Source organism: Carettochelys insculpta, chromosome 3, assembly GCF_033958435.1.
Source record: "Carettochelys insculpta isolate YL-2023 chromosome 3, ASM3395843v1, whole genome shotgun sequence".
Taxonomy (NCBI): Eukaryota; Metazoa; Chordata; order Testudines; family Carettochelyidae; genus Carettochelys; species Carettochelys insculpta.
Window position 1 is genome coordinate 135,148,043 of NC_134139.1, and position 27,817 is coordinate 135,175,859.

Consider the following 27,817-nt stretch of genomic DNA (forward strand, 5'->3'; position numbering starts at 1 on the left):
TTTACATTGTATATTTATTTATCTCAGAAAGGTTAGTTAGGAAATGGAATATCTTCAAGTTTTTTGCCTCGTATCCAAACTTTGCCAAAAATTCATAGTATCTAAGCAGTGGCTGAAGTGAGGAAGGAAAAAGTTCTAGTTTTACCTATGTGAATAGTTTGTCTGAAAATTATGTATTTTTTAGTCTTAAAACCTATGGCAGTGTTTAACTAAAATGTTATACTTTTGTTTTAACAGAGAAGCCTATAAAAGACTGTTATCTCATCTTACAGCAGCTGGTCAAAATGAGATACTAAAACTGGAAAATGAGACAAGTTAACAACATATGGTGATTAATTCTTTCCCTTGAAATGTTTGCACATTTTTATTGCCTGTACTATTGTTGTAATACACTATCCAAATTCCTTATCTTTATCAACACAATCATTCAATGTTTTTAAAAGTTATAAGCTGTTTTTCCAGTAGCACTGGCAGCATTTGAATATTGACAGAGCTATGAAGAGTAATTCAAATAATTTTAATCTAAAATTCACAAGAAGACAGTAGTCAATGTGTGGGATTTTCCAGTAGCACGTAAGTTACTTAGCACAATCTCATTGACGTGTTCTGAAGAAAATTTTGATTTCTAAGTTTCTAATGGGAAAATGTTTTGTAGATCACATATAAGTGTGCTGTGTCAGACCTTGTGGGTTAAGCATCAGGCTTACATACCAAGCATACAAAGGCACTCCATGTAAGCTTGCTGAGCTCAGTGAATACAACATGCTCACCAAAAGCTGGGCCAAGGTTAGCAGCTTACGTGAATAGAAAGGCTTGTGTATACATTGTACAGAATAGAGACAAGTGTCCTAACCTTGCTCCTATATTGAAACCTTTTGGGTCTTTCAGACTCCAACTTAAAAGCTCACCTCTATTGTACTTGGTGGGGAGAGAAGAAGAGACAATCTGAGGTTCCTGAATCTCAAGATCTCTCCTAATTTCCTCCTCTTAGCCGGATTTAAAATGAGCTAAATTAAAAATCTAGTAAAATGCATGTTTGTAGCATCACTGAAAGGCTCCATGTTATTTGCTAGTTTAACCAAGGCAAAAGGTAAAGGGAGAAAGTGGGAAAACTGATGGACTTGGAAACACTAATTTCCTCATCTTTATTAGTTCATATTTGTGATTTAAAGTTGGTGTGCCTAGCTCGTTGGCTATCTCATACATCTCACTGTGTCCTCCATACTTTCTTGATCCTTTCTCTACTCTGTCCTAACTTTTCTCTGAAGGCAAAGTTTCAGAACCTTTATTTTAAGATTCTGTAGAATTCACATTTTTGACTCTATATCACTACTTCCTGAGACTTATTCCTGGGGCACAGAAGTGGTATGCCTGCATATTCGGGCAGCACAATTGAACTGGTTATCTATTTTTAAAGTTATTCAGCCTTAACTTTACAGAGTTAATGAGGGAGGAAGAGAGACTATTTTTGTGTCTAACAACTACCACTCCAGAAATGTCCTCAAAATCTTGTTGGGAGCAACATCTCTTTTGTTACAGTACTCCTGTCAGGTAGAAACAGATATTTTTTCCCCTAAATCAGCTATTGTTGCATCAGATAACGTAGTGACTCAAAAGCCTCTTTAGGCTACTTAATAGTACAGAACATGGAGGTTCTTTTCATTATAGAAGTGACTTAGTGAACTTGCATTGTACACTGCACCTGGAAGGAGTCTGATTCATCTCAAGAGGTTTGTGCTTCTAAAAGGCTTTTTTTTTTCCCTTATGAAAAGTCTCCCAATGAGATGAATAGAAATACCTTAGAAATCTGAGTTATACCACACAGCAGGTAGCAGAACAGATGTCTGGCTGTTACATTACTTCCTGAAAGTAAACCTTGTTATTTTTAAAGAGTAGGTAGAGCAGGAATCATAACAATTATTAAATACATTCAGTGAGTTTTTAAAGATATGGTTGATACTGTCTGTAAAGTTCCTTAAAAAATAAGGCAACAACGCTTTATTGAAAACACGACACCGCTCTTGATAAATGACAAACTAATTTAAACTGTTTGGAAAATTATTGTTGTTCTCTGTCAAAACATTAATGTAAACAGAAATAAGGCATTTTGCACGATATCACTCAACTACTGGCAAACAGACAGTCTGGTTGATTTAATTATTTTGTGCATAGGCAGATGTGACTGAAAATCTTGATGATAAAAAGAGCAAGGCTTTGCAAAGTATCATGGCGCAGAGTGGTTTGTTCACCATACCTCAAAACATTTCACCCAAACATTTCACTAGCAAAAAGGGTGCTGAATTAAAATACGCTGAACCAAAAATAAAGTAAAGTCTGTGAAACCAACTGTCTCTTGTGCATGTTTGTCATAAACCGTACCTGTAAAACCCTTTAAGATACTGAATACTGTTCACAAAGTATATTTAACCCTCTTGCATTTCCCTTAATATGAACAACATGTTTGAACACTTTAAAAGCAAATGTAACTCCTTTTAAACATGGGTTTGCATTTTAAATAAAAGTGAAATACTCACCTTGGTGCAGTAACTGTCATTCTTTGAAATGTATGTCCTCATGGGTGCTCCACTGTAGGTGCTGGGCTCATCCCAGCACTGCAGATAGGAGACTCTTCTAGCTGTGTCTGTCTAGCCAGTCTGCACTGGCGCTGATGCTGTGTCTGTCAGTTCACGCTCTTTTGATCATGTGTGCAGACCAGCTCAAGCCCGTTCTTCAAAAGTCCTCCAGAATCTGAAATTAGACAACAAGGCAGACGCCAAAGCAGAGAGAGGGTGGGTAGGGGAGTACCCACAGGGACACACATCTTGAAGAATGACAGTTACTGCACCAAGGTGAGTAACTTCACTTTCTTCTTCGAGTGACGTCCTCTTGGGTACTCTACTGTAGGTGACCGACAAGCAGTTCTCCACTGGTTAGGAGAAGGGTGAAGGAGTCACCATGCAAATGACATGAGAGAGGAATGCAGCAAAATGTCCACAGCCCATCTGATCTGGATCGCATCATTCCTCATGATTGTGTTGTGGGATGACCAAATAGTTGCTCTGGAGATGCCTCTGAGGGGAGTTCCCTGCAAGAAAGCTCTAGAAGTTGCCACTGCTCTCATGGAGTGGGCTCGGGGCTGAGTTGGGAGTGGCAGCCCACTGGAAGCATAACACTGGATGATGCACACCATTATGATACACGCTATGCATTGGGATAAGCAGCATTCACCCTTGGAGCATTCTGCTATGGAGACTAGCAGTCAGTTTGGTTCAGTCAATGTAAAAGCCAAGTGTCCTGCGCACATCCAACGTATGCAGCACCACATCCTGTGGCGATGCGTGTGGCATGGTATAGAAGGCATGGAGAATGATCAGTTCATTAATGTGAAAGTCTGAACAAACTTTCGGAATGAAAGATGGGTGATAACTGAGGATCACCCCATCCTTAGTGAAGATAGTGTAAGAAGGTCCTACTATGAGTGCTGCCAACGCACCTACCCTGCATGTGGATGTGATCCAAAGGAGCAACACTACCTTCATAGTAAGGAATTTAAGGGATGTGGTGGCCAATGGTTTGAAGGGCGGCTTCATTAATGCCCAGAGCACTACGTCCAGACTCCAAGGAGGTGGTGGTTTAGGTGGGGGATACATATTCATGAGCCCCTCGAGAAATCTTTTGGTAATTGGGTGAGTGAATACCGAAAACCCTTCAACGTGACCCCTAAATGCTGTAATGGCCGTCAGATGCACTCGCATGGAAGGTAATATTAGTCCTGAGCCTCTAAGCTGTATCATGTAATTGAGGACGGTCTGGAGGGTAGATAACAGCAGGTCCATATGATGGCCAGAGCACCAGACCACAAACCTGCACCACTTGGAAAGGTAAGTAGCTTTGGTAGTTTGTCGTCTTCTGCACATAAGATGTGTCTGACTTGCGCAGAGTATGAGAGTTCAGTCCCATGGACCCAATTAGGAACCGAGTAACGTCTGTGCCTGTGGATGCTGCAGGGTTCCTTGGTTCTGAGTAAGAAGGTCCAGCAGGAGGGGCAGGGTAACTGGGGAGTAAGGTGACATTCGCTGTAGGAGAGGGAACCAATGTTGTCGAGCCCACGCAGGGGCCACCAGAATTGTGGTGCTGTCTATCCTGACTTTGTGCAGCACCTTTGGGATGAGCACCATCGGGGGGCGGGGAGGATCGGCGTTCTGGGTTCTCTGTCTCTGAAGCCAGCCTGATCCCTGATTCCAGACACTTGATCCCTGATTCCAGACACTTGGGCGATGGGGATTACAGTGACAGGGACAGGATCGGAGCTGGTGACATTTGGGAAGAGGTGTAAATTGCTGTAGAAGGGGCCTGTGATGAGGACCTATCAGGAGATTCCTTCCTAGGAGAACATCTACAGGAGGAGTAATGATAATGATAGTCTCTATAGTTGGAGCAGCTAGAGTGGCGAGAGCATGGCAAGTCATACGATCACCTATGCCAGTCCTGGGACATGTCTCTACAATAGGCAGAGAATGCTGACACCCTGGATGACGGCAATGGGGGTGACCTGTATCTGCGGCATGCCCCACGTTTATGCATCAGGAGCAGGAAGGGGGATGGCACTTGGTGTAGCTCATAATATCAACTTCACCATCCATGAGGGAAGGGGGAAGCTGACCTTGGTGCTGACACATCCAGAGATGGAGCCAGAGAGAAGATCAGTGATGGTAACCAAGGGCTAACCCTATGGTGCTGTGATTTGGTTGGTGTCTTCCTTGGGACCGTATCAAATAGGCTGTTGGCACCAGATACCCCATGTACTGAGGGGCCCGAGGATTGGTGTGCCGAGACCAGTACTAGAGGTGCCGTGGTTCTTGGCAGGCTCAGTGCCAGTACCGCAGCCGGCACTGAGGTTGGAGCCAAGACAGCAGTCGGTGCCGAGGATACCAACGGTGCAGGCACATTAGGCACCGCGTGCTTGGGAAGAGTTATCTGCACCCTCAGTTCCGGGGCCTTCAAGCTTGAAGGTTTCGGTGCCATCGGCACAAGCTTGATTGGTTTTGCTGCTGGTGGTCACCTTAGAATAAAGAGGGGTGGTGCCAGTTTTCACTGTGACATCAGATGTGCTCTGCGATAGGGCAGGCAACGAGCTGGGCAGCGAAGCCTCGGATTTCTTAGCAGGAACAGCTGTTGAAGAGGAAGCCCTGCATTTAAGTTTGGGCCATTCCAGTCCCTCCATGATCCCCCCAGGAGAGGGTTGAAGGGCCTTATTGAACAATATCATCATGAGGCGCATCTCACTATTGCCATTAGTTTAGAGCAATGCTGGCACTTCTGGGGGAGATGACCCTCTCCCAGGCAACAAGTGTGCTGGGAGTGACCATCTGAGGCAAGCATGGCTTCACAGCACCAGTTACATGTCTTAAAGCCTTGTCATAAAGGCATAGTTGGTTATATAAGTCAAACGTTGAACAGTAACTCTGAATATAACTAGGAAGAAACCTTAAGTTTACGGTAACTACATGCATCTGATGAAGCAGGTCTTTGCCCACGAAAGCTTATGCTCCAAAATATCTGTTAGTCTATAAGGTGCCACAGAACTTCTTGTTGTTCTTAAAGGTATTAGAACAACTTCAAAGGATAACAGACTGACTTTTCTTTAAAAAAAAAAAAAAAAAGACGAAGAACTGAAGAGAGAATGACAAGAGCTATGGAAAAAAGTAGAAGTTTTCTAAGTCTCATGACTTCATCATGGAGAGGCAGTTAACTCCATCTGCAGCCTGGGGCAGTTGAGCAGGAACTGGCTTGAGCTGGTGATCAAAAGAGCACAAATGGAGTGAGGCACCAGCCAGCAGCGCATGCACAGACCAGTGGGATAGAGCCAGAAGAGTCTCTGATCTGCAGCACTGGGAGGAGCCCAGCTCCTGCAATACAGCACTCTACACTGGAGCACCCGCGGGGACATCGCACGAAGAACCATTCGTCTATAACTTGTACAGTCAAATCATGGAAGGTGTGCACCTGCAGAAGGGCCACAACCTGTAGGTCAGCTGTTTGTGCAGCCATTTGCAGAGGAGACACCAGGAAACGTGGAGATGATTTTGAGAGAGTCTCAGCACCTTCTGGCCTGGATCTGCTCACCTGATTTTTGCCTTTTGTAGATGATCTGAGCCAAAACCCCAAGCAAGGAAAGCAATGAATTTGCCCCTTTTCCCTATTGACAGTAGCAGGAATTTTATTTCCTTGCTCTTCAGGCATCATGTTTGCAAGGGATTGAAAATTTCATTTAGCCCTGCAATATTTTCCAATGGAGTACTAAATCTTTTTCTACCTGCTTTGCTCCACCTTTGTGCTTTTGGACTTTGCAGTTTTTCCCTGGGGATCCTCATTTGCATAATGGAGTACTGTTCCAAAAACATAATGGACGGAAATGTCCTCCATGTTTTGTAGCACGTTGTTGAAGTAAGATTGCTCTCAGGCCTATGTGTTTTATATCCATAATCAAGGGGAATAAGACTGTAACTAGGATTGTTAATTGAATTCAACAAGATTTGCACATGAAGCTTTGTCCAGCTCATTTAACGAAAATACGAGTGGGTGACTCAGACATTTTTGACGTTCACCATCATCCCCACAGCAATGGCTTATCACAAGATTTCAGTATTCCAATGGTATTTGGATCAAATATTAGACTTGTTAAAAAGTTTTCAAAATTATCTGTAGTGGCTCATTAAATGTCATTCCTCTCCACCACCACCACCCCGTCCGCCACATGAAATACATTCACAGGAGTGCTTCTGTCAGCACAACAAAAGCCTCATTTGTATCTCCACTCTGCCTCATTACTGTTGTTGTGCATGGGTGTGTACTATGGGGCAGGCTTGCCTCTTTGAGAGAGACAGCACTGATAATGTGATTAAAATAAAATACCTTTTTATACAGTTCCTCTACTACAGAATTCAGGGTACTGATCTCTTCTGATCCATCACACTGCTATGGAACAACGGTCCAACACGCCATGAGAAACTGCAGGTCCCTTTTTTCTTTCTGAATCTTAAAATGACTATCTAAAAGAATAGGTGGGGGAAAGGCATTGTTAAAAATTCATACTATTTTCCATTATTCGCATGGAACTGTATTTCTATTTTGAAAGAATTTCACATTTTTGTATTGTTACTGAGAAGCAAGAACAAGATATTAAATTATGCCTTGCTTCCAGTTTCACTGACAAAAGAAGTGAGGGGATATTTTCTAATATGAAATAGCTCATAAGATAATTTTACTCTTATGCTGGAATAAAGCTGTGCACATATGCAAAGAATAAGGACTGTTCAGTATTTACTGTAATTATACAGTGACATATACTAATGTAATTATACAGTGACATATACTACTTACATTGTCATTTATGAAAACTTCCATTGCTGTCCATTTAAATGACACTGCCATATTTCCCTCAATAAATGGTTAATAGGCATCACTGCAGTCCTCTGCAGTAGCTTCTGAAAATTAGGTGTGCTAGGAGTTATTTTAGCTGCTACTGTATTTAAACTGTGATGTAACCACAGCCTGCTAGAAATAGTTACAAAAACATACTGAAGAAAAAAACCCAGAGCAGCATCAACGTGTCATAGCAGTGTTAGATTGTTTCAGAATCCACAGAAGTATGAATGGTTAGGAAGTGACTTTTGTTTCAATAAACTTAACTTATCTGAGCTACTTAAATACAATAAAACCATGTGAGGGTGGTGATCTGCCACTATACAAATGAAAAACAACTGTGTTTACTAAAATATTCTTGATACACAGTCTCATCATATATGCAGGAGTCTGCCCACAGCAAAGAGGTTACAGTATCGGGGCCAAAATTTACAACAATTTTTAGACCAATTTCTTAAATCCTACATGTAGTACCTTGAAGAACTTGACTTTGACATTTGAACAGGACATTGCTATAACTTCATGTCATCTGGATACCCCATATTTATTAGTTATAAATTGTTTCCCCTCTTCTGGCTACTTTGGTTTAAAGAACAACATAAAATTATCAGCTTACCCCTCTTGATGCTTTCTATGAGCAACGTCAAAAGCTAGCACAGCTAATCCTGTAAATTAGACTTTCATACTATAGGCACATTTGATATTATTTACACAGATGTGTGTTAAAGGTACATAGCCAGCAAATGGTCAAACTGGCTGAAGGGCAAACATTTGATACATTAAAATACAAGCAAGTTACATTCACTGAGGAATTGTAGGAGAGAGAAGAACATGAAGAAAAACTGAGACGCTGCATATAGGAAATGGATGATGTTAAATAATACATTAGACAAGCTATGCTCAGAAGGTGTCTTGATTTCTTCATATATTAATTTTTCTGAGTATTGGCATTATGAAAAAACTTCTGTAGCTTTGCATTCTAACGAGATAATCACTATTGAAAATACCATTGTACACTGGTAGTCTTTCAAAAATTAATCTGAACTTTCCCTGAAACAAAATATTATCTCTTTACATAATCTACATTCTTAAAACTCCTACCAAGGCTTCCTTCCCTGAAAACTCTGACTGCAGAGGAAGTATTTTAACCAAGCCCTCTTAATTTATTCTACATTCTAATTTTCAGTAAACAGATGCTGCCTTTTTTCCACACTTGTTCTGCATTTTGCCAATGTTGTTTCTGCTTGTGTGAACATTCAATTATCTGTTTCTTCCTGATTCTGCAGCTGATGTACTAAATTTGTATTAAAGTGGGGGGACCCTTGGCAAAGCTAAAGGCAAAACAGTACAAACTTCTGTAATTCTGTTTCAGGCCCAGGACTCTACCTGAAAAATAGCAACTCAAGAATACATGGGATATGTTAAATGTACTATTTTTTTAAATACATATTCTACAAAATTTTCTTGATACTTACTATTGCACTGTAACACATCAATATTACTTTGGTCAGTTGAGATGCTTGGAAAGTAACAATGTTATCTGTGCTGCTCTGTCAAACCAGTGTCTTAGTACTATGCTAGGGAATCAGATAAGTTGCACCAGATGGCTGAATTTGAGTGACTGGCATGGTGCCTATGTATACACACATGTGATAAAGTGCCACTTTATCCTTTGGGATGAAATACGCTATATAAAAAAGTAAATATTACTCTTTAGGGGTGTAACCTAAAAAGTAGTTCGGAGGAGAGGGATCAAGTATTGGACTATTTGTTACATGGCTCAAGATTGTGTGGCCCAGAGATCTATTTGCAGATGCTAGCAGATTTAGTCAAATGTAAGAGAAGAATGATTATCTACATGGTCTCTATCCCACCAGCTTATACAATCACTACTGAATTATTCAATCTTACCTCTGTTCCTCCTCAGTAAGCTGCTGAAGAGGCTAGAGTAAATTGTTATTGCTTGAGATCTGGTCCATTACCCCACACTTTTTTCTCCAATGGGAAGCCCAAGCGAATTGTATCACCATTTTCCCCAGTGTTCTCTTTCCAATCCTGGAGTAGACCAGCCATGCAGAAAGCATTTGTTTCCTTTTTCTACTCCAAATATAAAGTGACAACTTAAGGCTCTGTAAAAAAAAAAAAAAAATAGCAGCAGGACTGATCTTGTAATGGCCCACTGTGTCAAAATGGTTGACTTGGTAGCATCAGAGGCTGGAGTTGATTCATTCCAAGATTCACATTGGTAAATTTTGCCTCACTGGAGGATCTACACAGAGTGGCGATTGGGCCAGTGAAAGGCACCCATCAATAGGTAGGAGCTTGCAGCTCATCCAGCCTCAGAAATGGGTGGCACTACTTGAAAATGTTCAGATTCAGTTGCATCCATGGCACAGCCTTTGCAAACTGGACTCCTACAGAGCCCCAGCTGCTAGTTAAAGGTGCCTTCTCCAAATCCCCACTACTGGAGAGAAGCTTCCTGAAAATACACAGTATACTCCACTGATATCAGGGAGAGCCTCTTTGCATTATCTCTCACCTGGAAGAATAAATGGCTCACTCCAACATCAGACTTTGAAAAGTTGTGGTCCCCCTCCCTCTTGGAGAAGATGTGTCTATATAGTCTACAACTGAAGCTGCATATAGGACAGCATGCAGAAGATATGTGGTCAACATGAAAGATGTCTGTGATTGCTGGAGTCTGATGATTAGAAGCCAGAGCAGAATCCTGATTCCAATGGAAGCATGTGCACTGTCATCAGGCTTGCTGGTTGTGGAACCCTGAAACTAATTTTATGCCATGGCACACCTGTTTGAACTGCTGCTCACCAGGACAAACAATTGATAATGAGAAAAGTAAAAGTGTCAAAAAGACTAGAGCAAACAGGATAAGTAGCTTTGTCTTGCAATACACTTGATTCTCCAAGTTTTGGAAGCTTTAAACACAGCTTTCTGCTGTGGGTAAACAGACAGATCAACGGTAAGCCTCTATCTTTCCAAAAGAAGCCCTTTAAATACATCACAGTTAGGGTTAAGAAATCATATTGGTAATGGAGTTGACTTGTGTTTATAGAAATTAAAACACCAAAGCAAGAAAAATAGATGTGTCAATGTAGAAAATATACCAGGAGCTGTTGCCTGAGGATAGCTCACTATTTTATAAACTTCAGTAATTTCCTCTAATGCCATACAGTTTTAAGTGTAATTAAGAGGGGGAAAAAAATGCTTGAGCTAAACTTTTTCATGGCCAAGCCTTCATGGAAAGAAAGAAAAAAAGAAATTGACAGTGTTCAGCTAATCATTTCAATTAGGGCTCTTCTACACTGTCTTTCTTTACTCTGACTAGGATAATTGACAAAACAGTTTTTAAATATAAAATTCATGCTATCACATTATTGGAAAAGGTCAACTCTAAAAAAAGGGGAGTGTTGCTTATCCCATCTGAGTCTCCTTTTTGATCACCAACAGTGGCCCGGAAAAGTGTTACCAGCTGTATGATCAAATTGGGCTAAGGTAAAAATGGTCCATGAAGAGTAACAGGAATTGTATGTGCTGAGAGCTGTGCAAATATTATGGTGGTGTGGACCAATAAGTATGTAGGGCAGTGACGTGAAATATTCCTATCAACTGAGGTGTTAAACAGTGATCTTAGTTAATATTTACAAAACACCCATGTCAAATATATACAAGTTAATGGCAAAAGCATGAGAAAGGGCAAAGGTAACAATAGCCAGAGAAAAATCAGAAGATAATAGTTTGGTTTTATTATTATAAACTGTACATATGCCTGGAATATTGCATGGAGACACTATATAATTTGAAAGAATAAAATTCTGTTATACACCAATTTAGCATTTGGAGGCCAGTTACCATATTTTGGACAAGATGAGGCTGTTCAGTGAGCATTGTAAATGTGATACCTGTTTACAAAATGGCTATTAAAAATATGAACAATTAATTATACAGTAAAGAGATTATTTCCCACCATTAAAAGATGGCAGGTGTCAGGATGAATTGATAGTCTGACAGACAATTACATTTGAAAGTAGATTTTGGTAAGTGACATACAGACTGATCTTTAATTGTTTTGATAAGCAGTTTCAGCATAGTGTTGTACACAAACAGCCACTGAAGCCTTAGATCTTCTGTATTTCTGATGGCATGCAAAAAAAATCAGTTCCCTTCTATGTATTCATACTATAGGAGGTGGGGTTTTTTTGCTGTTTTTTTGTATTTATTCTGCTTCACCCTGTCTAAATTTCCAATAAAAGTTTTTAAATCAGAAACTTTAGCGGTGACGAAGTTGGGAACGGAAGGTCAATTAATTCATCCCTTTGGCCAGTTAGCTAGGAAGTTGCATAATTTAGCATAATAGCATATTGCCCTTGTTGAGCTTATAAACATTGTATTATATGGGCTGCAACCAATGCCAAAGGCAATCCATTTAACGTGCAGACCCTAAGAAGCAATAGGCAAGCCAGGATGCAGAATGCACCCATCATATCTTTCAAAGATGTATAAAGACATTAAATAGAGGCGGGCAACAGAGTGTCACCCAGAGAAAATGGCAAATGACTTGGTGTGAAGTGTGTGTTCCTAATTTGGGGGAGAGAGAAACTACAGACAGTGCCCTGTGCAGCCTTTTGGGTTGGGGGGGAGTTCATTTTTTTGCCTGTTGATTTTAAGACAAATGTGTAGAAGGTAAAGAAGCAGTTCATGCTTAATTGATCCAAAAGTGAGATTATTGTGTGCAGCATTTCTTTCTCTCCCGTCCCCCCCATCCCACTTTTGCTTTAGTGGCCAGCGCATTCTTTTTCTCACATTGTGCCAATCCTGTGGTGAGGCACTTGCAAAGTCTGGAGGTTAGGGCATGTAAAATAGGGAGCTGGAAGGAAGCACGCTGCTATTCCATTGGAAGCAAAAGGAAGCGTAGGCCCGTAGAATACTTCTTCTTTCCCTTCTTTGCTGACATCCAGCACCTGCAAAACCAAAATCTTAAGAATAATATTTCAAGGCTCACAGAAGAAATGGGAAACAGATTGGGCTGGCACATATTGTATATACTTACTAAGCCCAAGGAACAGCAATCTCAGCCCAAGGGATTCTATTTATGGATCAGCTGACTTATTATAGTTCATATCACCCAACCTTATCCTAACCATCACTTAATAGCAACAGTAAAATTTGACCCACAAACTAGCTGTGCACTTGCATGGTCATACATTGTAGAACACTCCCCAGAGATGCTAAACCATAATTACAAATGTGGAGCATTTGCCAAACTGGTATTTAGAGGAGGGAGGGAACGTGGGGCTGGCTGAGTGACAGTAAATGAAGACATACAGAGAAAAGTGCTTTTCAAAAAGAGGGAACAGCATGCTGAATTTGGAAGTAGTAGTTAAAACTAGACAACATGCCAACAACTGAGACCATATGTAGGGAACAAAGCACTTTCTCATTTGTAATATTTTTTTCTTCAAGTTGGGTCTCTCTTGGGCAGCCTGGCCATTCTGAGATGGTTCTGTGATGTGGGGATATGTCCACTCAAAAGCAGGCCTTGAAATGAATGTTCACTCACCATTAAGCAGGACTGGAACAGAGATGAAATTGTACTCAGGGCTGTCCTTGCCCACATGAGCTACATGTACACTAGCCCCGTCCTTTCGAAAAAGGCATGGTAATGAGCGAGTTCACAAGATGCTAATGAGGTGCTGCCATGAATATGCAATGCCTCATTAGGATAATGGCAGCCACAACAATTCAAAAGTGCCATTTTTGAATTGCGGGCTGCCCATGGAGACCGGGGCCTTTCAAAAGGACCCCCCCCCCCCGGTTCTTTGAAAACCCCTTATTCCTATTTGGTTTTAGGAATAACAGACTTCCAGAGACCCGGGGGTCCTTTTGAAAGGCCCCCATCTCCAGGGGCAGCCAGTGGTTCAAAAGTGGACCTTTTGAATCACAGTGGCTGTCATTATGCTAATGAGGCACTGCATATTCATGGCAATGCCTCATTAGCATCTTCTGACCTCGCTCATTACCATGCCCCTGTTGAAAGGAAGGGGCTCGTGTAGATGCAGCTATGCAGAATGATAGCTGCACAGGGCACCCAAAAATGTGGGGCACCATTGGGTCATAATGTCCACCCATTTGCCTCTTCCTGTCCCAGTTCTGTGGCTCCAGTTCTTCTGGAGAGGCTCCAGTTAGCTTAGAAGAGACAAAGCCTGCCAGAGCTACTAGCAGAACACTGAGCCTATGAAAAACTCATTAAAGTGGTAATGAAGCCATTTGCCAGCCCCAGGTATATAGTGTGGCCATGTCTACACTAGAAAGTTCTTTCAAAATATTTTTCCAAAGAAGGGGCTCTTTCAAAATATCCAGCAGAGCATCTACACACAAAAAGCATTCTTTTGCAAGTAAATAAAAAGAATGCGGCACTCCTTTTGAAAGCACTCTTCCACCCCTGTTTCAGGAGAACACCTTCTTTCAAAAGCTTCTTCCAAAAGAAAACATGTAGACGCACTGGGGGCCCTTTTTTTGAAAGAGCCCCAGAAGTGCAACTCCTTGGCCTTGCTTCTCTCTGTTGTATAAATAGTTTTTTGGCAATATAGGCAATATAATAGTCCAGTTAGATTAGTTTAGTCGGTGGGTGGACTCTTTGGTCCCCTCTGTCCTCTTCTCAGAATTGTGGCAGTTCTCAGTCCCCAGGGTTTATGTCGAAGAGATTGCAGCAATCATATGCCAAAGAGTGACCCACACACTTCCTGTCTCAAGTGTCTGGTTGACAGTCATCTCAGAGAATGCTGAGAGATCTGCAGAGGTTTTCAACTGACAACGTAGGAGTGTAAGCAGTGCTTCAGAGTGTTAATGGAGGCTGCTTTGTGCCCTCATTTGGACCCTGGATTGCTGGGGCCAATGCCAAGCACCTTGGCACCTGTGTGCACTTCCATGGTACCATCAAGCCATGAGGTGGCACTGAAAGGGATTCTAATAAGGACCTTCAGCACTGGCAGACTCTGCCAGGGGTGCCAGTCAGTAGGCAGCACCAATCTCACTCACCAGTCCCCCATACGAAGAGGCTGGTGAAGGGCTGTTCTCCCACCAGAGCAGCAAAAGACCCCACTTCCATGAGACCTGACTTAGGCAACAGGTCGGCCTCAGCTACATGGGCCTCACTCATGCCTGTCCCACCCCCAAGGTCAGTTGAATCCAGAGCCCCATCCCCCTCACTCAGGAGAGTTGCTTGGACTTGTAACTGGTAACTATATCCTGCATCAGTCTGCCTCTCTCTGATACTGGTCACTGGCATTGTGGATGCATGAGCAGGCAGGGGAGCTGTACCAGTCCCCTAGTCCTAGATGCTGTACTCTGGCACCAATGGGCTCTGCTCCTTTATCACCATCAATCAAAATTAGCAAGGTGAAAGGAGCACATGCCAAAATAGGGAAAGACCAAGTTGAAGAATATTTGGTAAGTTAGATGTAGTCATATCAACAGGGCCTGACAAAACGGACATCCTGGAGGTGAATCCTGGCTGCGAAGATGGTGTCACCAGCAGTGCTTTGGCTTCCTCAATCATGGGATGCTATTCCAAAAGGTCTATTAAGCAGGGATGGCATTCACCTTTTGAGGAATGGGAAGGTCATATTTGGATCAAGACTGGCAAACCTAGCGAGGAGGGCTTTAAACTAGGTTCGACAGGAACAGGTGACCAAAGTCCACAGGTAAGTAAAAAACTGGAGACTTGGGAGTGATCATGAGCTATGATAGCAAAGAAAAAAGAGGGAGTAGGCAGAACTGGGAGGCAAAAGATAATCAACAGCTTAGATGCCTATATACAAATGCAAGAAGTATGGGTACTAAGCAGGAGGAACTATGACATAATTGGTATCATAGAGACTTGGTGAGATAATACACACAATTGGAATATTGGCATAGAAGGATACAGCTTACTCAGGAAGGATTGGCAGGGTCAACAGGGATGAGGTTTTGCCTTATGTAACAAAAATGTGCACACCTGGACTGATGTGGAAATGGATGCAGGAGGCAAATGTGTTGAGTTAGGTTAAAAGGTGTAAAAAACAAGGGTGATGTCATGCTGTGGTCTACTACAAACTACATATCCAGGTAGAAGAGCTGCATGTAGCTTTTTCTAAGCAACTAACAAAATCATCCAAAGCGCAGGATTTGGTGATGATGGGGGACTTCAACTATCCAGACATATTGGGAAATTAACACAGTGAGGGACGGGCTATCCATAAAGTTCTTGGACTGCATTGATGACCATTTTAATTTCAGAAGATGGAAAAAGCTACAGCAGGGGAAGTAGTTCTAGATTTGATTTTCACGAATAGGGAGGAACTGATTGAGAATTTGAAAGTAGAAGACAGCTTGGGAGAAAATGATCATGAAATCACATAGTTCATGATTCTAAGAAATGGCGAAAATACAGCAAATTCGGAGAGCTAATAGGTAAGGTACCATGGAAGCAAGACTCAGAGTCAAAAAACAATTGGAGAGTTGATGATTTTTCAAAGGGACTTTGTTAAGGGCCCAAACGCAAGCTATCCTGTTGTGTCGCCAGGATGGAAAGTATGGTAAAAGACTACCCTGGCTTAGCTGGGTGATCTTGCACGATCTCAAAATCCAAAAGGAGTCATATAAAAAGTGGAAATAGGGAGAAATTACAAAGGATGAATATGGAGCAAACAATACATGCATGAATGGGTAAGATTAGAAAGGCAAAGGCACAAAACGAGCTCAAACTAGACAGACACATAAAGGGTAACAGGAAGACATTTTATAAATATATTAGGAGCAAGAGGAAGACAGGGTAGGTCCACTGCTCAGTGAGGAGGGAGAAACAATATCAGAAAACCTGGAAATAGCAGAGACGCTTAATGACTTCTTTGTTTAAGTCTTCACCAAGAAGTCTGATGTAGAAACACCTAACATGGTGAACGCTAGTGGGAAGTGGGTTGGTTTAGAGGATAAAATAAAAAAAGAACAAGTTAAAATTACTTAGAAAAATTAAGATGTCTGCAAGTCACCAGGGCCTGATGAACTACATCCCCGAATATTCAAAGAGCTGATAAAGGAGGTTTACCTTTAGCTATCATCTCTGAAAACTCCTGGAAGTTGGGAGAGATTCCAGAAGACTGGAAAAGGGCAATGCCCTTTTCCCTATAAAAAGGAAAAAAGAACAACCCAGGAAACTACAGACCAGTCAGTTTAGCCTCTGTGCCAGGAAAGATATATATGGAGACATACCTGTCTCAGAGCTGAAAGGAACCTTCAGAGGTCATCAAGTCCAGTCCCCTACCCTCAGAGCAGGACCTATCACCATCCCTGACAGATTTTTTTTTTTTGTTATCTATTTGCCCCACAACCTTGGGTTTAGCAGGCCCACACTCAAACCACTGAACTAGCCCTTCCTCAAGTAATTAAAGAATTCATATGTAAACATCTAGAAGAACATAAGGTAATAGGTAACAGCCAGCATGGATTTGTGAAGAACAAATCATGCCAGCCCAATCTGATCGCTTTCGTCGATAGGATAAGTCTTGTGGATAAGGGAGAAGCTGTGGATGTGGTATATCTAGACTTGAGTATGGCATTTGATATGGTCTCACATGATCTTATCAATAAACTAGGCAAATACAACTTAGATGGGGCTCCTATAAGGTGTGTGCATAACTGGCTGGATTACGGTTCTCAGAGAGTAGCTATTAATGGTTCACAGTCATGCAGGAAGGGCATAACAAGTGGGTTCCACAAGAGTCTGTTTTGGGACCGGTTCTATTCAATATCTTCATCAACGATTTAGATATTGGCATAGACAGTATGCTTAATACATTTGCAGATGGTACCTAGCTGGGAGGAGTTGCAACTACTTTGGAGGACAGGGTCAGAATTCAAAATGATCTGGACAAACTGGAAAAATGGTCTGAGGGAAACAGGATGAAGTTTACTGAGGACAAGTGTGAAGTACTCCACTTAGGAAGAAACAATCAGCTTCATACATACAAAATGCGAAGCAACTGTCTAGGAAGAGTACTGCACAAAGGGCTTGAGGGGTCATAGTGGACCACAAGCTAAATATGAGTCAACAGTATGATGCTGTTGCAAAAAAAAAAAATCAAACATGATTCTGGGATGCATTAACAGGAAGGTTGAGAGTAAGATATGGGAAGTCATTCTTCTGCTCTACTTAGCACTTATTAGGCCTCCACTGGAGTACTGTGCCCAGTTCTAAGCACCACATTTCAAGAAAGATATGGAGAAACTGGAAAAGGTCCAGAGACCAGCAACAAGAATGATTAAAGGTCTAGAGAAAATGAGCTGTGAGGGAAGACTGAAAGAACTGGGCTTGTTTGGTTTAGAAAAGATAAGACTTAGAGGGGACATGATAGTGGTTTTCAATTACCTAAAAGAGGGTTACAAGGAGTGGGGAAAAAATTGTTTCCTTCCCCTCTGAGGATAGGACAAGGAGCAATGGGCTTAAATTGCAGGAAGGGAGATTTAGGCTGCACATTAGGAAAAACTTCCTAACTTTCAAGGTGATATAACACTGGAATAAATTGCCTAGAGCTTCAGTGTTCCAGTCCAAATGTTTACCTAGAGCAGTTACTAATTATTTCTGGCTTCTTTTTTGGACCTATACTTTAGGGAAAAGAAGAGGGAACTGAAAAATTAGTAGGACATTTTCCCTCCATTTAGACAAGGGTTCCAAACCTTTTTGAGATGGGGACCCATTCTGATAATTCAGGAAGACCTTGTGACCCAAGGCAGCTCAAAACTGGAGGGTGGCAGAGGAGGTTCTGGGAAAAATGCACCTCTCTGTCTCCCCATCCCCACCTTAAATTCCTATCAGCTGGCCTTGCCAGATTTTTGGAAAACTTGTGTGGGACAGGCAACCCGACCTGCGGGATCCACAGCCAAGCCTTCCTGTCCCTCATAAGATTTCCCCAAAACCGCGGCAGGGATCCTGCCAGCCCTGCAGCTGGGAGCGAGCGAGGGTGCTGAGCCCTGACTGGCAGCGCCAGCTGTGGGATCACGGGCTGGGGTGAGGAGGAACCCCTGCAGCCCCATGTTTGGAAGTCGGCTGTTGCACGGAGCCCTGGACGGCAGCGCCAGTTGAAGGCTCCTTGGCTGGGGTGCAGGGGACCCTGCAGCAGCACAGTGAGAGCTGGCTGGGATGTGGAGCCTTGACCAGCTCTCAGCCACCTCCGCCCACCCCTGTCCACAGGCTTAAACCTACCTTAGCCACCCAAGACCCACCCCCACTCCCCTCAGGAGAGTTCCAAGCTGCTACTACTGACCCCCACTGCTCCTTTGTTGGGCCACCTCCTTCTCTTCCCAGATCCCCCCAGCCTTCCTACTCCCTTCCCCCACCTGCCGCAGGGCAATTCCCTGCCCTGCAGGCTTATATGGGACTCAATTTAACTGGTTCCAGGGCAAGATCCCTCCTGCAGGCTGTTGAACCAATTAAACTGAGTTCCATGTTCACACCACCAGGCAGGGACTGGGAGCCAAGGAGGAGTCGAGTGGCTGCAAATGGCTCCTTAAGAGCCCAGTCAGTGACCCTTAGAAAATCTAATTGTAACTCATATTTTGGTCCTGAACCATAGGCTGGGAATCCCTGATTTAGACATTTTAAGTGTCGTGGCATCTGGTTATATGCAAGTGCTTTTTAACCCACATCTTTTCAAGAGAACAATTCCAGTCCATAGTCCCAGACAATTTTATGCAGAAGTATTAAATCTAATTGCTAACCTGAAATCTGTTAACATCCACAACATTTCCCATGTATGTTTTTTTCAGAGACTCAGAGACTGCATAAGAATCCTCCCTAATCTCTCTCTCTCTCTCTCTCTCCACTTCAAATAAATCTTGCTTTTTTGATAACAGCTATGCAAAAAGTGCCCTGGCAGAAACACTTCAAGAGACTTCAAAAGGAACCTAAATCTCTCACCTGGATACATGCCAGAGGCTCATTTGTCCAAATAGAATAGCCGCCAACTAAATATATTCTTCCATTGTGGACAGCAACGCCAGATTCATTCTGACCTAAAGCAAAGAGGAAATCAAAAGCCCTTGCATCTTTTAATTAACTTTGTTGGCATCAAAAATTGGAGATTTGTGTCATAAGATGCACATGGATTTATTGTAACATGACAGTTTCAGAACTACCAAGTCCTGGTGGCTAAAGTGGGGAGAATGACTTGTCATATGCTATTCCCCAAGAATGCAACTGAAGTGCTATTTGGAAGGACAGCGCTGATGCCAAAAAACACAGTGTGCAAGCCAGGTGGGTAACACTTAAGTAGGGAATAGACCATAAAGTTTAAAGCATCTTAAAGTATATTTTAAAAACATTCTTTTAAGTAGTGTAAGGAACAGTTGATGATGATACATCTTTGAAGCAGGAAATAAGCCTCTTGTGCCTACATCTTCAAATATATGTTTGTATTCCATACATTCAATGTAACTATGCTTCCCAAGCAAGATACAGTGTTACACCAAGGAAAACAAATGGCACCTGGGCAGCCTTCTAAATTTTGTGGATTTAGATGGGTATAGTTAAAAACAAAAGTTGCTCTACTAGTTTCAATCTATTTTAAATAGCCATGGTTGGTTTAAGGAATTTACACTCTTTTAGAATGTCACTAACATAGAATCACAGAATCATAGGGCTGGAAGGGACCTCAGGAGGTCATCTAGTCCAGCCCCCTGCTTCAAGCAGGATCAACCCCAACTAAGTCATCACTGCCAGGACCTTGTCCATCTGGGACTTAAAAACCTCAAGGGATAGAGAATCCACCACCTCTCTAGGCAATGCTTTCCAATGCTTCACTACCTGCCGGCTGAAGTAGTTTTTCCTAATATCTAACCTACACCTTTCCCCTTCAACTTCAGACCATTACTCCTTGTTCTGCCATCTGATACCACTGAGAAAAGTTTCTCACCCTCCTTTTTAAAGCTCCCCTTCAGGAAGTTGAAGGCTGCTATTAAATCACCTCTAAGTCTTCTCTTCTATAAACTAAACAAGCCCAAATCCCTCAGCCTATCCTCATAGGTCTTGTGCTCCAGCCCCTTAATCCTTTATGTTGCCCTTAGCTGAACCTGCTCCAGCAAATCCACATCCTTTTTATAGTGGGGGGCCCAAAATTGGACACAATATTCAATATGTGGCCTCACCAGTGCCAAATAAAGGGGAATAACTACTTCTCTAGATCTGCTCGAAATGCTCCTGCTAATGCACCCTAGTATGCCGCTAGCCTTCTTGGCTATAAGGGCACACTGTTTACTCATATCCAGCCTTTCATCTACCATAACCCCTAGGTCCCTTTCCATCGTACTGCTGCTGAGCCAGTTGGTCCCTAGCCTGTAACAATGCTTGGCATTCTTCCATCCCAGGTGCAGGACTCTACACTTCTTGTTGAACCACATCAGATTTCTTTTGGCTCAGTCCTCCAATTTATCCAGGTTGCTCTGGATTCTCTCTCTACCTTCCAACGTATCCACCTTTCCCCCTAGTTTTGTGTCATCCACATGTATAAACACTGTCCCATCACCATGCATGTCTCTAAGAGGAATCCTCACTGGCACTCTCAACAAAGACTCATGACAGATAAAGGAAGAAATACTATCATCCTTGGAACCATTCCTTCAAGGTAAGGTTTGAAGCAACAACCCTGCTACTGACTTCAACGGTGCTCAGACTGCTCCAAAGCCAGGAAACCTGTATCACCACTGCTCTTCTTGTGTATTATATTTGGTGCAAGAACAAAGTATTTCTTTGCCAGAGGCTGTTAATCCTGCCCTTTGAAAGCACAGAAGGGAGAGAGAAGGAAGGAAGGGGGACATTTAAAAAAGTTTAGTCCTTCCCCATTTTTATCAGTTCCAGGCATCTGTCAGTAGGAGGGCACACCCGTTCCCTCAGTTTAGTCTGGCATTTTGATTCCCTGACTCACACATGTCTGGATGTTTCATGCCTATGTCTTCACTTCCAAAAGTAGCAACCTCAATGTCATAACTTAAAGAATAATGCTGACCTCTGGGCTCACCCTTAAGGCAACCTAACTGAAGATGGAATACAGTGACCACTGTGCATTGCTCCCTGCCTCCATTTTAACCAGCTCAGCAAACTCTCTGTTCTAGCTGCTGCTCAGGCTTTAGCTCCTGAATCCTTTGATGTTGGGCTGAACCAAAGCAACTGTGGTACGTAGGCAAGTTCTGAGCAACAACTGAGCAAGATTCTAGGATGAGTGTACCTGACTGAGCAGATGCAAGAGCCAGCTTTTCAGCAGACATACTCTGCAGCTGAAGGAACAGTTGTTTAAGTCAGGCCAATGACTGACTGAGCTCAGCATTCCTGCAATAAGGTTCTGGAGAGGTCTTGTCAATGCGACTCCCAAGGCAGCTGCCACTGATTTACTCTTGGGACACATTACTTGCCTTGCATCATGTAGGCATCATGTCTCTCCCAGCTGCTTATAATCAATAGTATTGTGAGCGGCACATCAGACAATCATGATTTCGAGGTAATGTTTGTGGCAGAGGTAAATGAGATGCCGTGCTTTGCTCTCTGTTACTTTAACAGTCCCTCCAACTTGTCAGAAGGAAGTTTGCAAATCCAGCAGCCATCAATGCTAATCTATGTACCTCTGATTTGATTTAGCTGTAATAAATAAACCCCTTTCTGGCCTCTTGTTAAGATACTATTGTAGAGTAATAAACATGTCACAATTATGCTTCTCTTTAAATACTCTGACCACCACCACCACCAGCAGACATTTTCAAGGGGTGCAAGGAACACCTGAATTGCTTTTGTGCACTGAAAAGAGTTGGGTATTTCCACTGGTACAATTGGGCACTTCGTCAAATCTTATTTCCCCTTTCTTTTATTTTGATTGTTTAACTAAGCTAGTTTCAGGTGCGTCATTTTGAAAACATAGCTTGCAATGCTCCAGGAGATCCCTCTTCTCAAATGTTTTGTGTCTGGTTCTCTTAGAGTAGCCAGGTACAGTTGACTCCAGTTGACACCAATGGGCTTTGCATCAGTTCCTAAAGCAGATGTGATTCCACTGAAGTCAGTGGAGATCCTGGAGAAGTGCTGTAAGGGAGGAGAATTAAGCTACACCTCCATTATGAGATAAATTTGAATGTAAGGCAGTTAGCTCACCATTATCACACGACTGTCTTCATTGTAAATACTATTAGCTCCATTTAGGGAGCACTAGTTATCCCTATCATAATACTGTTGGAATGGGCTGGGTGTAGTGTCAAGTTCAAATTAAAAGTTTGGTTAAAGGCCATTGTGGAAGTGCCACCTCTTAAAATTGAATGTATTAGCTTCCAGAGGTGTCCCATATGGAACCCACAATGCCCCTCAGTGCTCTGCTCTGGCCACTACTCTTCAGGTGCGCAGGAATTAGGTAACAGGAACACCACGAATTTCAAATCAGGACCAGCAAACCTGTGGCTATGGGCTCATGTTTGTATGAGAGCCTGAGAAACATCTTTCTTTGCCATTAGTGCTGTGAGTGCATCTAGCCATTACAAATCGCCCCAGCATGGCATTCATGGTTCTGTCTCTACCTCTGCAAGCTGAGCACTTGGTATTTTTTTCCTGCACTGTCTGGCACCAGCCGCTGCCCCATCACACCGTGTGACAGCAAGGCTGTTGTGGGGTCCTGCTTGCATAAGAGACCAAGAAAATTCTTCTCAGCAGTTCACGTTTGTGCGTGCCACCCTTCGTTCCCCCACAGGTGCCGTGCAGTCGGAGTCTTTCCTGTGCTCAGCCACATCAAGTGGGTAGCCCCTTACAGAATAAAAGGACGTGCCTGCTGTTCATTGCTGCCATGCTGCCAGGCAGCACCATGACCTGGCTTGCATGTGGTTAGGGCTCCAAGGATAGGAAAGATTTTGGGGGCTTGCAGCCACTGCAGGGGGAAGTCTTCTGCCGTCAGCTAAGATTTTCAGGGACTTGAAGCTGTCTGGGGTGACTGCTTCAACTGGCCCCTCACTAACAATATTTTTGGGGCCTTTCTGCCTCCAGGGGACTGCCTCAACTGATTCCTCCATTGAAACCCCCCACACCTCCTGCCTCAACATGGACCTGGATGGGTGGGGGGTGGAGGGGCTAGCTGCCACCCAGCTCCCCCAGCAGCTAAGAATTGTGGAGCCTGGTTTCTGTCCAGGTAGAACAGTTCAAGTGGCCCTCGAGCCACAGATCCTGCACTCCACAGCCAAAAAAGATTTTCAGGGCAATGTCTGTAGGGAAGAGAGAAGCCAAACATCCTTTTCCCCTAGTCTTTCTATTCTCTTTCTTCTACCTTTGCATCCCTTCACACAAGGAAGAGCGGGTGGAGGGCCAGTTGAGAATACAGACTGTGCACAGAAGCTGTATAATGGACTGGGAAGCCAAATACCCTCCCCTTGGCAACTCTCTTTTTTCAAAACTTTACTATCAACTCTTGCTTCAGGATTTTCATAGTGCCAGTATTATTTTCAGAGGTCAGCTGCAATCAAGGGATCGGGGGACATTAAGTGGAGGGCCAGTTGAAAAGACACACACCTGCTGATTTTTATAAAATTTTTGATAATTCAATTACAGCTACAGTTTTAAAAAGCAATTCAGTTATGGAAGAAAGAGATTTCTGTTACTTTGGCGACCTTTGTTGATGCCCTACTACTTTCCTTCCTTCTGACAAGGAAAAATGGATATTTGCTTAACATGGAAGGGCAATGAGAACAATGCACTCTGGGAAGATGATGTCAAAGACCAGTAAGCATATCTAGAATGCTACAGGGATGAGGAAACTGTGGGATAGCTTCCCACAATGCACTGCTGCAACAGTTGATGTTTGCCAATTGAGCATGGCAGCAATAAATTAACTTTGTGAGGTGCATATGGGGAGGTGAAGATAGTGAAATTTGAATTTATAAAACCCAGTGTTACAAAATTGAGATTAATGACTTCAAATTTATCTCTTTGTGTAGACATAGCCTTAGGCTTGTAAAAACAAACACAACACACAAAAAAAGAACCTCCCGCGATACTGCTTTCATTGTACCTTTCATGAAAAAGACTTGCCTGTCAACATGTTGAAGCTGCAGCGCGTCCATTGGTCGGTGTCTATGTTGTAAGAGTCTATGTGGCGTACAAGAATCCGATCATTATTGTAGTCCAAGTCATTCCCGCCTAAAACATAAAGCCTCCTTAGGACAGCAGCCATAGAATGGTACACTCGCCTCTGCAACATGGGGCTCCGGCTTAGCCACATATTCTAGAAACATAAACAAAGAAAAACTGGTTTCAGCAGTCCCTGGAGACTTGCAAGTGCTCCAGGTGTCACACAGCCCTCTGCCTGGCCAGAAATTTGAATGTTAATTAGAACAGCAGGTCAGCTGAGTGGACTCCAACACCCACACCATAGCTGACAAACACTAAGGTAATATGTATAGCTCTATATTTCAATATTTTTCTTTTGGGGAATTCAGAGGTTCTTTTCCACTGCTTTAGAATTTAGCCATGTGGTAAGTATTGTCTTTGGTTGTATTTCAGGCATTGTTGGTTTCATAGGATAGGGGAACAGATGGAAGACCCAACTAAATGTTAATTTCTTAAGTGTAACTGAAACATGAGAATGGTGATAAGACAGGAGCACAGGTGAGCCAGGGGCTCTTCTCTCATGGATACACCACAGTATCTCCACCATTCGCCAAAACATTAAGTTTTTCATATCATCTCCATTGAATGTCTATTTTTTAATATACTGAACATATTCTTATCTCCTAACATCTGAATTAGTCATGGACAGATTTTAATCAGGGGATCGAGTCCAAGCAAGAGTGCAAATTACAATTATAATTTTCAAGTGGTGCAATATAACATTAAAATCAGTGTATCTATGCTGAAAATGTCATGATAACATTTCTGAATGACTGCAGGTTTCATGCGCTGAAAAAAGCAGTTCTGATGAGCTTCAGTAAGAAGGTATTAGATCTCTCCTCTGTATAGAGCATTGAAAACTGGAACAGCGAGCTACACTGTGGCTGAAGGAGAGAGGTTTTTCTCCTCCTTTCAGAAATGTATTTGGTTTTTATCTTTAGTTAGCAAAGGAACAGAATAAAAAATCTTGCAGCATCTTACCAAAGTATTCGTGCGTTCCATTCTGTTTTATTTATTCCTCCATATTTTGATTTAATCAGTTATATAAGAAAAATGTTTCTGAATATTTATTAACCAGGAAGGAGGCCCTGAAGGAATGTTTCCTACTTCTTTAGGGGTGGAAAAAAAAACCCGTAAAACTTTAAAGAGTCAGAAAACAACTTTTCCAGCTACCTTTAACAGTCAAACAAATTGCTACAAAAATATGATTTATTAGAGGAGGGAACTGACAACAATTAGCCCATGAGGTAATTCCTTATATGAAATGCCCTGTAACTTAGTAACTCAATAGCCTCCGCCAATGGCCTCCACAATATACAACTATATGTTACAATAGATAATATAGGACTGTTAGGCGTTAATTTTTACATTAGCAGTCCAGTCCCTTGACACAAGATTATAGACACCATCTGCTTTGCAAAGCCTGCTTGCATCCCCTGATTATATCTTTAGCTTCCTCCACTGCAGCGCCTGCCAGGTGAGCCGCCAAGCACGGCAAAGGCAAAGAAACAGAGAGGCCTGGTGGGGTCATTCCTAATAAGCCAGCGTGTGAATACTAATCAGTGGTGGGGAAGCAGAGGTCACCCCAGCCTGCTTGTTGGCAGGTAGCTGTGTGCTCTGTGGCAGATGGCAGGCATTATCGACTCTCCACAAAGGCGTAGCACAGAAGCAAGCCCGAGCGCTGAATGATGGAGTTATTGAGATTCTGTGCAAGACGCAAGCAGATGTGATCTTTTCCAGTGCCCACCGTAAACAATATGCCAGCAGAATTTTTAAAACGAGCATGTGTGTACAAACATGAAGCAGACCTCATTTGAAGAGCGCTAAGACACACTGCCATTTTAACTGTTTGTGTGTCAGACTTGGCCTCCTGCAATTAGCACTTTATGCTGAAGTGGCCAACCCACAGCTATTTTAGCATGCAGCTGCCGAGACTAGCTGAGTAACTAAGGAAACTAGACAAATCATACACTACACAGAAAGGAAGCACTGTATGAAAGTATGATGTCCAAATACGAGCAAAATAAACCTGTAGCCTGGGATCACTGTGAACATGGATTTATAGCAAAACCTGTTTGTATAGTCAATAATAAAATCTTGTGTTCTTTAAATGAAATTGCTAACTGTGATCTATATAAGCCTATGTGGTGTTCCCTATAAAAATCAGTGGCAGAATTTGGCACTAAATATGGAACTCAGAGTCCCTAACAAACAATTAGAACTCAATATAATTCTGTAGGGGCATAAGAGCCCACCCATACTGGTGTGACTGAAAGACTGTGATGTTTGTTTCCACAGTATAGGAGGCAAAGACATATTACCAAGTCCCAGTGCTCTGAAGTCATTACAGGAGAATTTTAACCTAATCAAAACACATGCATAATGTATGAATACATTCCTAAAAGACACTTTTGGTGCTCAGATAATAAAGCAGTATAATAAGGTACCTTAGCAATATCAAAAATGGTAAACAATTGCTTCGCAATACATCGACTTAACAGATCTCTGCTTGGCAGTAGAGGTTCAAAATTATGTTTTTGTGGTCAATGAAAATGTCATAAACCCTAATATTAATAGAAATAATCCAATGTTCATGAAACCACTTTTGCTTGGGTTTGCTCATTTCCCTGCAGCATGAGGAGCACAAATACAGCAACACTGTGCTACCATTGGACAACCAATATGTGAAACTGACTACACTCATCCCTTATTATATGAGCACAGTTGGTTTCCAGATTTCTGCTCGTAGGTGAAAACTCATAATAGTGACATGAAATTCCCATTAAAATACATGTGAAAGTCTCCAATTTGTTCCAAGGGCTTGTAACTTGACATAAACCAGTTGAGTTTAGGTACTTCTCTGATGTATTGAATAGTTAGGCACCAGATAGGATGTAGTGTATGTATGTAGAACAGGGATTTCCCAACCTATGGGAAATATGGGTCCCATTAGATTTGTTAAAGGTCGCCAGCTGGGCAGTTCCCAGCTGCATGTGGCTGTTAAAGAAGCCATTTGCTGTTTCTTAAAACTGCTGCCTCAGGCAGATATCTATCAATAGCGATAACTGCTGGAGATGGCAGCTAATCTCTAGCACCAGGTATAGCAATAACGTTATGCCTAGGTGCTGAAACCTTAACACTTAAGTTAATTGCTGGGAGCAGGAGGGCTGAGAGAGCCACCCAGCCTAGCAGCCCCAGCGAAGAGGCTGCAGGAGG

At 42.5% G+C, this 27,817-nt stretch overlaps 2 protein-coding genes across 6 annotated transcripts in view; one reads left to right on the forward strand and one right to left on the reverse strand.

Moving 5' to 3' along the window:
* Positions 1 to 2,511, forward strand: part of MMS22L (MMS22 like, DNA repair protein) — a 133,612-nt gene extending 131,101 nt beyond the window's left edge. The window contains exon 25 of the mRNA XM_074990856.1: positions 238 to 2,511. Within this exon, the coding sequence (XP_074846957.1) occupies positions 238 to 319 (82 nt within the window). The 3' untranslated portion in view covers positions 320 to 2,511. The remainder of the gene's footprint in view (positions 1 to 237) is intronic.
* KLHL32 (kelch like family member 32) overlaps positions 1 to 27,817 on the reverse strand; it is a 202,206-nt gene that overhangs the window by 4,938 nt on the left and 169,451 nt on the right. For 3 of the 5 annotated variants that reach the window (XR_012645082.1, XR_012645081.1, XR_012645080.1), the window contains 5 exons: positions 24,524 to 24,716; positions 19,397 to 19,491; positions 12,247 to 12,404; positions 9,337 to 9,554; positions 6,916 to 7,052 (listed from right to left, as the gene is read on the reverse strand). Coding sequence is in view for 1 of the 5 variants with exons in the window: in XM_074990857.1 (XP_074846958.1) it covers positions 9,449 to 9,554; positions 12,247 to 12,404; positions 19,397 to 19,491; positions 24,524 to 24,716 (552 nt within the window). In the remaining 4 variants the exon portion in view is untranslated. Of the gene's footprint in view, positions 1 to 6,915; positions 7,053 to 7,596; positions 9,555 to 12,246; positions 12,405 to 19,396; positions 19,492 to 24,523; positions 24,717 to 27,817 lie in introns of those variants that run through there. The other 2 variants (XM_074990857.1, XR_012645083.1) reach the window with 2 other exon arrangements.